At 43.8% G+C, this 16,651-nt stretch overlaps 1 protein-coding gene across 3 annotated transcripts in view; it reads right to left on the reverse strand.

The window, feature by feature from the left end:
* Nucleotides 1–9,155, reverse strand: part of LOC149359422 (multidrug resistance protein mrp-7-like) — a 70,495-nt gene extending 61,340 nt beyond the window's left edge. Inside the window, exons 1-2 of one of the 3 annotated variants that reach the window (XM_089571639.1) lie at nt 8,911–9,155; nt 1,802–1,951 (exon numbers count right to left, since the gene is read on the reverse strand). In XM_089571639.1, the coding sequence (XP_089427765.1) occupies nt 1,802–1,942 (141 nt within the window). In that variant the 5' untranslated portion in view covers nt 1,943–1,951; nt 8,911–9,155. The remainder of the gene's footprint in view (nt 1–1,801; nt 1,952–8,910) is intronic. The other 2 variants (XM_089571641.1, XM_089571638.1) reach the window with 2 other exon arrangements.
* Nucleotides 9,156–16,651: the final 7,496 nt, after the last annotated feature.

Consider the following 16,651-nt stretch of genomic DNA (forward strand, 5'->3'; position numbering starts at 1 on the left):
AACACTATACCGGAGCGGTATTTTGTGTCAAGAGCACGTCACACTGCAGCTGCGATAAACTTTTTTTTTATCGAAGCCTTCTTTTTGCCCTCTTGAAACATGAGCCGCACACGCGTGGACGCGTAAACACACGCACAAAGGAGCAAAAAATACGTCCTAAAGTTCAGCACCCATAACCCGACTCTTCATGATTATTTTGGCGACGCTCCACAGGCACTACATTTTACTTCATTGCCGCTCTGTAGAAAACGACAGGCGGCTTTGATCAGTCAGTCTTCAAAACGCAGATTTCTCTGGTCACACCAGTTGCGAATGCTTTTGAAATCCGGCAGTCCGATTGGGCCAAAACTCCGACGTTAGCAGAGCGTCGCGACGCCTGTCGGCAGTAATACACACTGTATACAAGCTACAAACTCCGAGATGGTTAACAACCACGATGGCACCTGGTGATAAAATCAGTGTGAAGTAGATGCAGGAACAAAAGTTCATATTTGTCATAGACCACAAAGACGTCTGAAGTTAATGACGATAGACAGCTAAAGTCTTCATCTGCCGCTCCTAGCTGCCGCCACCATCTGCTGGTCTGGTCAGGTCAGGTTCTGAAGCGGTGTTCCGCAACTCGTATGATCAAGGAGATCTGTTTAAATCTGCCCAGCACAGACGCCGGTCAGTTGCGAATCTTCTAACGGGCGAACTACTTGGGTTTTTATTATTACTCTTTTAATAAAATCTGCATCATCACTACACATATTTGAACTTGACTTCAGGTGTTTTTTTGCGATCACTTTATTATAAGTGATTTGACGACACTTTGTCACACTTTTTATTCAATGCTATGGCCTGTGGATGTCTTGATATGTGACTTGACTCCTGTTCAGGATTTCTTATGCATCACTTTTATTCAGTTTCATCTTTAACATACCGTATTCGGTATTCTCTGTTTCTTTTTTTATGATTTTCATTTCTGCTTTTCAGTTTCAGTGCGTCGATATGTGATGCTATTCATTTTTGTACCATTCTTATGCAGTTTCAATTAAGCGTGCCATCTTCTACATTTGCTGTATTTCTTTTTATGCGATTCAATACTTGGTTCTTTCTTTTGTTCTCCCTTGCAATATAGAATTGCGTTTATCCTTCGTCGTTTAAATGTTTTTTTCACTTTGAAGCACCTAATTTCAACATCTGTACGATTATTGCTGATGGCGTTAACTATAAAATTTCATTAATAAACTGAAACTGAATAAGGTCCCCCACTTTCTAACGCCAGCTTAGCATGGTCGTTTCCACCCAAAAACGAACCGGAGGAGAAACGTAGGACATCTCAAATTGAACAGCTTCCTGGAAGTGTAGGACAGACTTGATTGTACGAAGTCGATTATTATGTTAATTTTCAATGACACTCCAATAACCAGCAGACTTCGCTAGAAATTTGCGAATTTCGGACTAACATGTCGTTGGCTTAAGCCTCAATGAAATGCAAGAACGGCGATCTTTTTAATCAACGCTGGACCACGTATATTCACTTAGGTTTCGCTACCGCAGCTTCGATTAAAGAAAGATAAAGCTGCGTGAAGACGTGCTCTACACAGAGGAAAGGTGACAAGAGTGCATCCTGCTAGGCGTTACCTTTATAACCTGTCTTCAATTACTTAACTGTAGCGGTCTTGAAAGGGGGAAAGATAGAAGTTTAGCTAAATCTTATTTTTATTCTATATCTTTTTTCTTCCTTTCTGCGGGCGTAGATGCATACTTGCACATTAATCATTCTGCTCCCATGTTTGTCACATTCGCGACGTCTTACCAGATATGCTATGTCCATGAGGCTGTAGATGGCTGGCTTTCTTGATGGCGACTTCTTTGACTTTAGGAGTTCCACGCCGCCCAGAAGCGCACAGCCAAGAGTTGCAAATTTCAGGGTATCCGATATGTACAGGAATTCCATGGTGTCTCACTAAAATGAAGAAGGGAATGGCATTTATGAGAATAGCAAGTGCCGTCCCAAATTGTGGATCAAGGGAAACAACTGCATTCAGTTTGCTGATAACCTAGCTAGTACCTGGCTGAAGAAAACATAATTTATTTATCTATATAATTTACTTATTATCTATAACTTATTTATTATCCGTACCTAAATACCCCAGAAAGTGATATTGCAGGTGATATGGGTTGAATGTTTAAATGAAGTAAGATTCGATGGTAGCCTTCAGCTTCAGTAGATGGTGCACATAGTCGATTGGAATGTTTTTTTTTTGCGGACTCGAGCAGTTTTCGCGAAACATTCGTGAAGATGAGTTGTGTGTGCAGGAGTAGGGTAAACGGCTTTGGGATGGCTGGTGCGGTCTGACAACCGATAAGCTGGCAAAATGACTGAAACATCAAGTGATACATGGTAAAGTTTGTGAAAGAGGCAAAGTCTAAAAACGCAATGTTTCAGCTCGAGGTTAGTAAAGTCAACCTGTGCTTTCAGTGCATTGACGCTGGAGTGATGAGAATAGTCCAAAAGAAATAAATCTGGCTGCATGATTTTCAACTTTATCGAGCGTGCTGGAAAGCTTAGTTTGATGAGGATCCCAGACCGAGCATGCGTATCATAATTTAGAATGCACAAATGTCAGCTAAGCTAACGTTTTTACCGAGGCAGAGGCGAGTCACAAATTTCTATGGAGGTAACCAAGAGTGCAAATGGCTTCATTAGTAATGTTCGTTGTTACATGTGCAGACCAAATAAGTATGTTAGAAATGGTGACTCTGAGGTGTTTATATCACTGAACAAATTATATTTCGGAGCCACATATGACATACTTGGTGGAATGATAGTGCTGGCGTCGGTGAAAAAAGAGCAATGACGTTTTATTGGTGTTTAAGGACATTGACCATTTATTCCACCAGGTTTCAACACGTTTAAGGTAATAATGAAGTATTCGAGAGTCAACTGTTAATGATGGAACGGTTGATTATGCAGTTGTCTGAGAACAGGCGGATATCAGAAGCTGTATTATTGGACAGGTCACTAACGTAGATTCGAAAGAGCAAGGGTCCGAGTACAGTGCTTGGGAGACACTGGAGAGGACTGAAGAGCAAGTGGATGCGAGTATTTTAAGGCGGAAGCCTTTAATGTCTCATCGTTGTAAGCAGCAGTTGTCGACAGAAAATGTCACGCTTTTCAATTGGTGGAAACGGTCGTGACGTCACAGTGCGCGAATTTCAAACGGGGCCAATTGTACTTTGGCTAGTAACCATGCAACCAATTGAAGGGATCGTATAGTGATGCTCCAAGTAAGTGGAACTGAGCTTAGTTAATTGATTAATTACCCAATTAGCCTAATTAGCTTTACTAGTCAGGCCATATAAATAAATAAAACCGATTAAGAAATTGGTCGAGCTCAGGAATCGAACCCCGGTCTTCGGCGTGAGAGACGAGCATGCTATCCACTCCGCCATGCCAGCTTTTTTTTTTCTTTATTGGACTCCGCCATGCCAGCTCGATGGTTTGGAATGAACAAAGGCGCGTCTAGTGAATACGGTGTCTTCACTCACTCTCAACATCCTCCATTCCCTTCCGGCGAGGTTTAGGTGTCCACCGACAAATGAGAGACAGATACATTTCCTTTCCTCAAAAACCAATTTACCGACGAGCGAGGCGTAGAACCGAATGGGCGATGGCGTTCTATGGACTCCTTGGCAGCGTTGCAAGACGCTGTCGCGTTCCACTCTTAGGGGCGAAGCTTAACATCTTAACCACACATCAGTGACCACACTTTAGGTCAAAAAAGTGCCCCCCTGTATTTTGTGAGACAGTTACTGCGTAATTTCCTTTCCTCAAATACAATTTTCATTTTCTTCATTACGGCTCCTCTTTATCTATCTTCTTTCACTCCCAATTCCTCCCTTCCTCTACGGTGCGGCTCAGGTGTCCACCGAGATGACAGAGAATTACTGTAAATTGTAAATTGGTTTTTGAAGAAAGGAAATGGCGCAGTATCTGTCTCACATATATCGGCGGACACCTGAACCGCGCCGTAAGGGAAGGGAGGAAGGTAGGAGTGAAAGAAGAAAGAGAGAAACAGGTGCCGTAGTGGAGGTCTCCGGAATAATTTCGACCACCTGGGGATCTTTAACGTGCACTGACATCGCACAGCACACGGGCGCCTCTTGCGTTTCGCCTCCATCGAAACGCGGCCGCCGCGGTCGGGTTCGAACCCGGGTACTCCGGCTCCATTTCCTTTCCTCAAAAAGCGTTGCGTTCAAAGGGTAAGGCATCGCGCCGAACGGGTGGTGGCGTTCCGTGGACTCCCTGGCAGCGCTACAACGCGCTGTCGCGTTCCACTCTTAAAGGCGAAGCTTAAGCGTCATTAATTAGCAGTTAATTAGTATTCAGGCATTAATCAGTAATTATCCATTAATTAGTGATTTTTCATCACTTTGTAATTAGTACTCAATTATATGTGACGCCACCAGTGCCACAGAAACAGCGAAGGTGGTGCGGAAAACGCTTCCGCCACTACCCACTTTAGACAGTCAAAGTGCCCCCTGAATTTTTAGTGTACGCAAATTATTTTCGGTTAGTAAGGAAATTGCATATTCAGCCTGATAAAAGGAGCTAATTAGTAACTTTCACATTTTAAGTAGAGTCGTTGATTGGGAACTTTAAGAAGGCATTTTCGAAATCCGAGAAACGAGCATCTACCGGAATTTTTAAATACGGTTTAGAACTTGTGTCGTTAATTAATAAAGCTAGTTGAGTATCACATGCGAGTCCTTTGTGAAAGCCGTGTTGATTAGGATGAAAAAGTTTACACATGTTAGGAATTTTACTATGCGGAAGTACAGCACTTGTTCTGTTAGCTTCAAACAAACGCTGCTTAGTGGAATGGTAGAAGACCTATTTCCGGACCTCAAACAACCTCGCCTACTTTCCACTCTTCCGGCACCACTCCTGAAGGCAATGATTGCAGAAGAATATAGTATAAATTACGCTGACAGCGTTTCTTTGCATGTTTTAGTACTTTTGAGCTGATGCCACGGGCACCTAATGCAGGTGTAAGGTTTAGCGAGTCAATGATTTTCACGACACCGGAAGAATTAAAGTGATGTCAGACATAACTGCGTGATCGTAGTGAAGAAAATCCGCTAAAGTGTTAGCGGGTTCATGCGAGAACAGGGAGCTGAATGTAAGGTTAAGCGCTTCGGCTGTTTCACCGTCAGGAATCGGACCGTTCTGAGATAAAACGTTCCTTCTAATGCCAGCGAACGTTTGGCGTGAATCATACTCCAAATTTTTTGAGGTGATTTTTTTATCATGATGGGCAGACCTCATTAATAGAGAAGCGCTTTGTTTTGTTAGTAAGTGATTTTAACTACTTTTATGCAGCGTAATACCCCTGCCATGAGAATTGGTTGTTCTTCTATCAGAGCGAAACGGCCTTTTTATTTTGTTGCTAAGACGTTTAAGCGAGGTGTTGAACAATGGCAATGCCTGCTTTTCGCTTACAGTGATAGTGGGTATCTATGTTAGTATCAACTAACAGGAGGCCCTATTTGCAGTCTCGACTTTTGGGCCTCCTGATGTATATACCCCATAACCATGTACTGTAAATGTGAAATAAACTTGATTTGATTTGATTTGATTTGAACTCGCGCATTTTGTTTTTGAAAAGACCGTTCGTTTCAGCAGGTTTCGAACAGTCCTAAGAAGTCAGACGCAAAATTGCTTGAGTGTAGTGCTAATTTCGGGGTGATTCCCTTTGTCGTATAGTGTTATCGTTTTCGTTATAACTTTTAAGTCACGACGTAGCACCCATATGTTCGTAGTAAACCACAAGCTGCTCACTGGCTCCTATTCTCAAGCTGTCGTGTTTTGCCGTGCTACATGTCCAGTCTTCCCACAAGTGTGGCGGAAAGAAAAACCGATAAAGAGGTAATTACTTTCAATTGCTCGGAATGATATTTAGTTGCTGCGTACGGGGTATATTTTTAAGTGCAAAAGCTAAACCCCTAATAAGAGGCAGGAAACAGTGGAGGGCTCGGGACTAATTTCGGTCCCTTGAAGCTCTCTTTAAGCGCACCAAAAATCGCACTACACATCAAAGGCTTTGCATTTTGCCTCTGAAGAAATGCAGTCTCGCGGCAGTGATTCGGGGCCGTGAATTCATACCCTTCAACCGAGTGCCACTTAGCTACTCATCCATCCTGTAAAGTGTTAACCTGCGAGCTTTACGTTGTTTGTGGTGCATATTAGCACTGAACTGCAGGTGCGTGTGTAGCGCCCAGACACACGATTAGCTGCGAAGCCATGGCTTAAACCACATTATAAGCCACGTGCCAGATCGTGCCTGGTACGTATCTGTATTCTATATACCTTTTCATCATCTCCTCTTCTCTCATCTTTCCGTCATGGCTCGATGATGATCAGTGTTATGTAAAGGCTTCTTTCTTATTTTATTCTATTTTTACTCGCTTTTTTGTTTAATTGACTTAGGCGATGCCACGGCCCGCTTTCTCTCTGCATCGCTATGAAAAGCAAATAGACCGGAACTCTTGTCTTTCCCGGAGTTAAGAGAATGCCTAACCAGCGCGTTCTTCTTCCTTCAAGAGCTACGGGTTATTTAAAAGCCGAGAAATCTAAGACATAAAATTCTGTTGATAGAAACCAATGCCACATGAAGAGAATGGTTTCACGCGGCAGCCCCCTTTTTTCATTCATTTAACCCCCTCTCCTCCATTTTTCTTTTTTCTTTTTGCCTTCGCAACTCCCTTTATGTCCTGAGGCGATAAATAACATTGTAAAAAAAAATAACACTGCGTGTAAGCCCTTCATGTACCCAAACGGAAAAATCTAGTGGCTATGAGGCCGAAACTTGATTTACGTCCCGAATATTTGATTAAAAAATATCGAATGCCGTGGACTTTGAAACTCTACAATTTTTTTTAACTTTTCATCTTCATATTACGCAAAACTTTTCGATGCTCGTTCGGTTCCATAGCCTGACCTGCTAGTAGCGGGAAGAATTTATTGATTTTGCTTTTACAGCTAAATCTCCGCGGTGAGTACAGATGCTAAAATTACTTAAATTACACCTGCTAGGCGTTTCACGCCGACGAAGTAATCTTAAATTTGATTCTGCTTTACGTCTTTATTTTTTCGATAAAAGATTTTCAAGCTGAAGTAAGTGAGCGGAAATTCACGCACGAACTCACGAAAAGTTCACGCATAGAAATGAACATCGACGAGGCGGGTAATGCGACTGGAAAATAAGCAGTATGGTCCCTTGGGACAAAAGAATTCCAAGAGAAAGCAAGCGCACCAGGAAATAGCAGAGCGTCAGGATGGCGGACGAGAATAGTAGGTTTGCGGAAATAACTAACCGCAGCTGGCACATGACAGGATTAATTTGGAGGGATACAGGAGAGACGTCTGTCCTCCACTAAGTGATAGTTAAGCTGATGATGAGAACTACGACGCACGTGTTCAAAAGTTAACAAACGGTAAAGCTGATAAATTCAACTTCATTCACTTTGAATATACTAGCAAGTGCGGTGGATAGTTAGATATTGCTGGACTTGCGAAACTACAGAGCTTTAAAAATGAAACTTTCAAGTTTTCAAGCCTTACGGTTTGTGACCGTTCTTTAACAAAATAAAACTATGGTCTGCATCACGGTTCCAGTTTAAAGATTCCCTAGATTTTTTTCCGTTCATCACTGCGCACATGACAGGATTAATTTGGAGGGACATGGGAGAGACCTCTGTCCCCCACTAACCGGTAGTTAGGTTGATGATGAGACTACGACGCACATGTTCAAACGTTCACTAACGGTAAAGCTGCCAAATTCAACTTCATGCACTTTTGACGTACTAGCAAGCACAGTGGATAGTTTGATATTGTTGGTCTTGCGAAACTACAAAGCTTTCAAAATGAAAGTTCCAAGTTTTGAAGTCTTAAAAGTTGTAGCAGTTCTTTAACAAAATAAAACTATGGTCTGCACTGTGCCACTTCCCTAGATTTTTTTCGTTCATCACTGCGCAGAGAATCTCAAGGAAATGGACACAACAGTTGACCGATAAAATCAAGTCTACTTTTCACTAGCAACTTGAGACTACTCATGAAAGGGCACTCATGAACAGAGTGCAGTATTAACAGAAACAAAGAACAGACGAGGACCGAAATGGAGCTCCATGAAAACGACATAAACAGACGCTGGTTGACAATAGAAATTCAGTCTATGGACCATGTACAATATGCGCCAAATTTCCCCCTCACTGGCCCCCAAAAAGTCGCATATCATCCGCACGATAAAACACAGAGGGCACGAAAATTTTCTGCTCCTCTTTTTTATTCATCATAATACTTTGAGGGGTCCAAAATGGAATCCATAAGGGTAGAGACAATATTATTACGAAATGAATAAATAAAAATGCAGCGCGAAGTTCAAGGCACAAAAGCACAAAAAGATAGAGAGAGGAAAGTGTAGGACAAATTTTAAACAGATAATTATTGTACAACGGCCAGAATAAAAAGTGCTTAAACAGCATGATAGAAACTGCAACAAGGGCACCTAAATACTAAATTAAAGAAAACAACTGTCATAATACAAAAGCGAAAAGAAAACGCATTCGAAGACAAAACAACCTGATACGATACCAATGCCAAAACAATAAAGAACAAATGGAACAGAGCTATACCAGAGTGTGCATTATGATCGTCTGAAGCCAGGCTCCGTGACAACCTATATCGTTGCCTTCTCAAACGCAACAGGTGATAAGAGGCAATGCAGATGAATAGCGGGCATGGCAAAGTCATTTGCGATCAATTCGTAAAAAAAAGCGAAAGAAAAATCTTATTGAATTGCAGATTCAGAGCGCAGCAATTAAAACTGCAAAGACAGCGCACTTCTTTCCTGGGACACTTACTGTGAACTGCGGTGCGAAGTTCAGCTGTTCCGACGAGGTGTAACACCTCCGCCTCAACGGGGCTGTGTAAGCACTGTAAGCTCACAAGCTAATCTTTCCGCAGCACGCTAGTACCATGCGCAAGCAGAGTTTCCGCCATGCCTGCGAGCGCGTCTCTCTTCTAAATCGAAATGCGGATCCCAGCGGGGTCGCGTCGGTGCTCAGCTATTGCGTCGCAGCCTGGGCGGCAACAGGTGCGTGCGAGTGTGTGCCGGTGATGTGCTGATTTCCCGAGAGTTTGTGCGTTAGTGGGCGCACATACTGGCAAGTGTGCGTATTTTCCTCTGTCGTCTGCTTTCACACCAGCGAGCGTGGGTTTGTGTTCGAACTGGCATGCCGCAGTTGTGTGAAAGTGGTCTTGCTTAACGAAGCCTTGAAAACAATGTGAATCAGAGCAGGGCGAATGCGAGCCTGCGCTAATTAAGCCAGGAAGTTCACCGGAGCTATACGGAGTGTGAAAAAAATTCAGAGGGACACCTAATTTCATTATGTGTTAGCAATGCGATAGTATTAGTACGTGTTGATGCATTTACCTCAAGTGACGTCACTTCCGGCCTTGTGACGTCACATCTCTTCAGCCTATGGGAATGCTCTCGTCTGATGACATCACTCCCTCCAGACAATGGGAACGCTCCGATCTGGTGACGTAACTTCCCTCTAGCCAATAAGCGAAATTTATGACCGGCGACGCATTTTGGCCCCGTGGGGCTTCTAACGCGATTGCATGAAAGAAACAAGCAAAAAAAACATTGCTCAATGTGTTCGTTCCCTGGCAACCCCGGCCGCGGCCTTGGCCAGAGTGTGCCGTTGGTTTAGCGAGAACACCGGCTATAAGGAGCCTTGCGTCATATTCGTACTTAACGCAGCAGAAAGCCCGTTGGAACGCTCCGAACAAAAATGTTCGATTGCACGGTTACTCATGAGCCGGGAACCTATTTCAAAACCCTTTCCAATTAGACATGGATTGCGTGTGCTACGCACAGAATCTACGCGAGATCGCGTGCCAGTCAGTGTGTGCACGGACACCTCTGTCGTCCTTATCACCCCTTGCAATTCATTGTATTGTGACATCATAATCCTAGATTCGAACTCCTCCTCGCCCTTTCCTTCGCTTCCCCTATCCCCTGTTTGGTGTAACAGGCCAGGAACACGTCACTACCAGCCAACCTCTCTATTTCTGTTCTAATTACTTCCCTTTCTATGCCTCTGCCGGTTGGAACAGTCAGCTGAAATTGATGGCTGCTGCCCATACAATCGTAGGAAAAACCTCCAGGATACGCGAATAGGTGTCCCCGTGATAGGTCCGCCCATGATCACCTTGTTTTTCTACATTCGACTCCACAAATTGGAGCTCGTGAGTGCGGCCTTCACCTTCACAAGTGCTGCCTAGAGCCACCCGCTAATAACAGAGCTATCAACCGCGAATGCATTCCTGGGTCCTGAATGATTTTGTCCCCAATAGCACGTACGTACGTATACATGCACATCCACACACATACGCATACATACATATAACCCTGTACACACAGATAAAACATGCCACCTGTTAAACATCTGCCAGCGCTGTAGACCACACGGCTAGGCAGTGATCGCTGCCTCTCGGTTTGTTTCCACGATAGAACCTGTCGAGGAAAAATTCCACAAATATCGAGTTCGCTGAAGCAATTAAATGCCGCAGCCATTTCCCTGAGAGACACGTACTATCGCGATGGAAGCAAACGAGAACAGCGCGGAGCCTACGCGCTCCGGTGTTCGAATTTCTTTTGAACGCACTTTTACCTGGGGGGTAAAAAAGAGTCAGAATACATCACGGACGACTCTAGCGTCTTTTTGCTACCGCTGAAGGAAAAGCGCGAAGAACAAAAATGCGAACAGCGGAGCGCCTACATGCTCCGCTCTGTTCGCGTTTCTTTCCATCGCCCCTGTACCTCCATGTTTGTGCGACCATTGATGCCTGCATCCGCCCAGTGGAAGCATTGTGAGAAAGGCAAATGAGCACTCCTTTAGGATATGATTCTACCAATCGGTTTTCATGAAAACTCCGCTTAAATTCGCAAAAAAAGGCACTGCTGAGTGCGCAACGTTAACACCCTAACAGCGTGTGAGTTTCATTCTCGAGTAACGAAGCGGTACATTCTTAACCGCTAGCCTGTATGATGTGAAATACCGTGAAAATTATAAGAGCCCTGAGTCCGTTATATGAATCAAATGCGATACCCTCGTTGTCTGCAGGGATACTTTGGTCAGCCTAGGTTAACTATTGAAAGCATACAGTTGAAGGAACTGTTAGTGTGCTTTGCCGCATCATCGCGGCAAATATACCTTTGCTTTGCATCAAATGACGTCCTGAATGTCGTACGCCCTCATGGCAAGAATTTATTACGGCCCATGCGGCTGACAGTTCTGAACTTTTCTTTTATGGCCGGGGTGAGGGGGGGGGGGGGGGGGGGGGGCTATACTTCGAATAAAGCCTGCTAACCAAGGTTTTTCTCGTTTTCATTACTGAGTAAAATTGTGTTCTGACTGTACAGTTATTGGGAAAATAAACAAATTGGGCGTAAAGATATGCAGAATATCTTCCTGGCTATTAGTGCAGTGAACTAGCTGAAGCGCAAGTTATAGTAGTGATCTTTAATCTGCTTTGAATTAGGCAAGCATCAGTTCGGTCCGGAATACTATCGGGATTTTGTCGGGAATTTTCAATGGGCATACGAATGTCACGTAATTTCGTCCCCGCTTCTTTTTCTGCCTCTTCCCTGACCACAACTACTGTGACCGCACTAAACATGCTCTGAACTTCTTGCGGAACTAAACTTCTTGCGGAAATAAACTTGTTGCTAAACTTAATGCTATGCTAAATAATCCTCACATAGTTAACTGTATTTCTAGTTTCCTATTACATCGCACCCAGTTTGTTTCTTACAGCTCTACTGACCCTGCTCCAGTTAATGTCACACCAGAGGTTCCTCAGGACTCCGTCCTCGGGCCATTACATTTTCTAATATACATAAGAGATTTACCTAACGACATTTCTTCTAACATTCGTCGTTACGCTGATGGCTGAGTTTTCTAAGCGGTGATTAATTGCTCTAATGATCATTCTAGCCTACAAGAGTCCTTTGCTAGGTTTTGTACTTGGTGTAGTATATGGCAGATCAACATTAACTTCGATAAATCTGTCCCATTGTCATTCTCTAATGAATCGTCGTCGATTTTTGGTTACTCATTCAATAGCCGTACCTTAAGCAGTGTGTGCGCGTTAACATATCTTGGAGTCGTTTGCGCGCATAACTTGTCATGAACTAATCACATTTATCATATCTCTAACAAATAAGTTTAAAAGGCTTTCTGCGGCAAACATTAACTAACTCCCCAGTAGACATAAAGCTATTAATGTATAAATCACTAATACGCCCAGATTTAGATTATGCTTCGGTAGTTTAGAATCCATATACACAATCACAGATTAATAGGTTAATAGATTAGTAAATGCAGTTTGTATTTTGTTTATTTTTATTTTCAGCACATTCTAATGTTGAACACCGCACTGTATGTCTGCATACATGTATAGTCGTACCCACTCCTGCTCCATTGCGCTGCAGCATGTATAAATAAATAAAATAAATAGCTGCGTTCGCCGGCCTCTCGATCTGCTTCTTCAGGCACAGCCTGCTTAGCGATGAAGGAATCACTATTACCCTGCTGTTGACCTCTTGCACGCTTCTACTGCTGTTTCTACACGGTGTGGGAGAGACGGTTTCTCCTATGGTCACACTTACAATCAGCCTTTCCCGCAAGCTCATACGCTCGTCAGTTACTCCATAAACAATCATGATTTCGTGCCCTCAAATATCTCATGGTTCCTCTGATTTGAAAACAAAGATTTGGAAATTTAATTAGCTTTTAATTAGCTGGGCTGGATCATTTTTCACTGCGCCTCCTTGCTGTTGTGCTGCATTGCTGGCAGCGTAGTTCACGGGCAGCAAAAAACCACAAGCTCATCGCGCATTGCTAAACCATTTTCGAGCCGATAACTAGCTCGTCGGGAGTTTTAAAAAATTAAGTGCCATGAGGCATAGATGAGCGGTGCTATATTAACCGTCTTGAGTCTGTGCAAAATAAAGCTGTCAGGTTCATCCTTTCTTCATACTCACCGTATGAAAGTGTGTCATTATTGAAGCAAACTATCAGTATTCCCGACCTTATCACTCGACGCAAGTTCTCTCGTTTATCGTTTTTTCATTCCTTGTACTACGATGGCTCCCCGTTCACAGCTGATCGCATCGCCCCTGCCCATCATGTTTCATCCCGGTCTGATCATTCCCACAAAGTGCAACCCATCTTCGCACGAACACTGAAATATCAAACATCACCCTTACTATTATCTATGGCAGAGTGGAACTCATTACCGGCTGACATAGTTTCTGAAACGGAGTTATCACATTTCCAAACAAAACTTTCATCGCACCTTGGCCTACAAAATTCACAGTGATATTTTCAGTATTGTCGAAGCATTGTCTTATACGCTCAACCTATGTATCTTTCAGCGACTGCAGTGATGTGTACTTGCAATTTGTATATAGTTATTCTTTGTATTTATTAACTACTGTGTGCCAATAATCTGTATTGTGTTGTTTTCATGCCCTCCCCCCCCCCCCCCCCTATGTAATGCCCACTTGGGCCTTTAGGGTATTTAAATAAATAAATAAAAAATAAATAAATGACTTAAGGCGGAGGCTTTGGCAAGTTGGTACATCATATGTAAGTACATGGGACGAAGGAAGAACAACACAGCATCTGCACACCTTTCTTGGACCGCACGAGCGTTATTAAGAAATATAGATCGAAAAGAGCAAGGGAAGTCTTCGAGGCACTAATCATTCAACAGAGAGGACAGAACTGCGTCAGCAAGCCATCCATTAAGCTACTCGACAAAGAAATTCGCTATCTAACTTTGTGACTTGTGCATGCACCTGCAATGACTGCACTTTATGCATTTCAGTGTCTGTACTGTTTATCTTTATGTTTTTGTGTTCTTACTTTCCGGATATATATTTCGCTTCTGGCGGAATAAAAATCGAGTTGCTAGTAGCGCCTTGTGCTGTGTTGTTCTTCCTTCGTCCCGTGTCTAGCGCTGTTTTACTTACAGCTATAACATCATTGGGCTTATTCACTATCCAGCACAAATATCTATAAGGCAAGTTCGTACCTTTCGAAATTGTGATGTTCAGCAGTTAATATACGCTTCCTCAACCCTAGTTGACTGGCTATGGCATGTATCGCGGCCGCAGTGCAGGATGTGTTACTGAAAAACAAGAAGAGCGCCATCAGGCCAAGCTGTCTTAACAGCAACTGTTGTGTCTTGACAGCAGATGCTGTCTGTTGCTGTCTTAACAGCAACAAATAAATAAATGAGCAATTTTTATTTTCTCTTTCAAGAACAAATGCGGGTCTGCCAAAGCCTCAGAAGGCTTGAGTGGCAGCGCCCGGCAGCAGACAGCACACATGGCAGATACTGACATGAAAAACTGCAAATAGAAAAACAAAAAAAGAACAAAATTCAAGTACTCACGAAAGGAGACAGTAAAACATGAAAATAAACAGCATGAAACAGAATACCGGATCTAGCAACGTAATTTAACTAGACAGGCTTTCATTTTCTTTCTGGAGATAGCGGAGAACATTTCTTTAAGCGAATGGTTAAGAACAAAAGGAACATAATGCTTTCTAAGACACTTGCCCTATCCTTGCCCTATAGAAAGCAATTGTGAGTTTGAAAACCTCGCATAGCGACGTATGGAGTGCAAACATCGTTTGTCCAGAAGTATTTGAAAGCTACTGTTTCAGAAATTAAGTGTGAAAAGTCAGGCACATGTATAAGTTCAAGAACACTACAATCTTCATCACGTGCCTTACCATGCATTACCGATTTAAGAATTGATTTCAGTATGCTGTTTCCTTTTTTTCTCTGAAAGACAGAGCAGAAACAAAAACAACATATACTGTAGCGTAATACACTGTAGGCTAAATGATGCCATTGAGCACGGCAGGAGACTCAAGTAGAGTCTCATAAAATGTATCTAGGGCCCTTCGTATTAGGGAAAAAGCCGGTTCACAACGCTCAAGGCACAGCACGGTAACTAGCACGTTTTCAGCTAACTTTTTGTGAGTTCAAACCTCTTTTAACACTTGCTATACACAGCGTTGCCTAACCAGAGGGTAAGTTCAAAAGACACGTTCTAGAAACGAGTAGGTTTGGTTTTAAGCGCCTTAACGTACGTCCTAAACCGACTGAGGCTATGACATTCTTGAGGTGAAAGGTGAGCGTAGACACAAGACCACCCTCAAAGAAGAGACAAAGACCAACTAGCTCCAACCACGCTTTTATTCAGGCTAAGAGGGACGCCGTAGTGGAGGGCTCTGCATAATTTCAACCACCTGGGGTGCATTAACGTGCAGTGATACCGCACAGCACACGGGCCTCTAGCATTTCGTCTCTATCGAAATGCGGACACCGCGGCCGTGATCGAACCCGCGTCTTGAGGATCAGCAGCCGAGTGCCATAACCACTGAGAAACCGCGGCGGTTTTAAGCGAGAGAATAGCACACATTTACCGAGCCGACGTCTTATTGGCATCGTTTCATGCAGCGTTGATTTTTTTACCCTCGCACGCAGGCTGCAGGCGCGCTCCTACTCTCGACACCAGTCGCCATCTGTCGGCGAGCGCGGCCCGAGGGACTGCGGGTCGCGCCGGCGCCGCGCGTAGAACGCATGTTTACGTGTTCGCTTCGGTCGTTGTTGTGCTCCATCAGCTAACGTATGAGGGTGTGTGCTGTGCGTCACTACTCACATTTTCCCTCTTCCAGACAGTACTGCCGTTATCTTGAGCGCAGTTACTCGTTAACGTGACATTCGAGGGTAGTCGACCAGGTAGTGTACGGACTGGAAACCGCGGCACTTCTAAGCATATTTCTGCGCTGTCATGTCGTTTGTTGTCGCCTTTTACGTGCGATATCTTCTATGATACTTTTTATGCATCAGATTGTAGATCTATTGATTTGACTCAGTGGAGTAGTAACTGGATAGGCGAGCTGCAGACTGAAGGTTGTCCCGACGGAGCGCGTGTTTTCGATCACCAGTACGTGTTCGGCATCCTTGCGCTGAGCTTGCTCTTGTTCCCATTAAACACATTTCATGCACAGGATTGTAAGCACGACCGCTACCGATTTCAGCTGCTTTTTCCGCACGCATGTCAGAGGGATCTGGGGGGTAAAGGTTTATCTATAGTATCTTTCTGCTGTTGGTATACCTACACTAGTTTGGTTTGGTTTATTAATGTTTTACGTCCCAAAGCGACTCAGGCTATGAGGGACGCCGTAGTGAAGGGCTCCGGAAATTTCGACCACCTGGGGTTCTTTAACGTGCACTGACATCGCACAGTACACGGGCCTCTAGAATTTCGCCTCCATCGAAATTCGGCCGCCGCGGCCGGGATCGAACCCGCGTCTTTTGGGCCAGAGCCGAGCCGTAACCACTGAGCCACCGCAGCGGTGCGATATCTACCTTATTCACAGGAAAATACTATGCGCGATTTCAATACATTTTCCACACTTAGCCAAACGGCTACGCAACGCTCTCACACGCGGCGAGAGCTCCTGAATAAAATAACGCGACTTCGGACGTCAGAATTAGTGAAAGCTG

This window comes from Amblyomma mixtum, chromosome 2, assembly GCF_055824585.1.
Source record: "Amblyomma mixtum isolate Tamu chromosome 2, ASM5582458v1, whole genome shotgun sequence".
In the NCBI taxonomy this organism is placed as follows: domain Eukaryota; kingdom Metazoa; phylum Arthropoda; class Arachnida; order Ixodida; family Ixodidae; genus Amblyomma; species Amblyomma mixtum.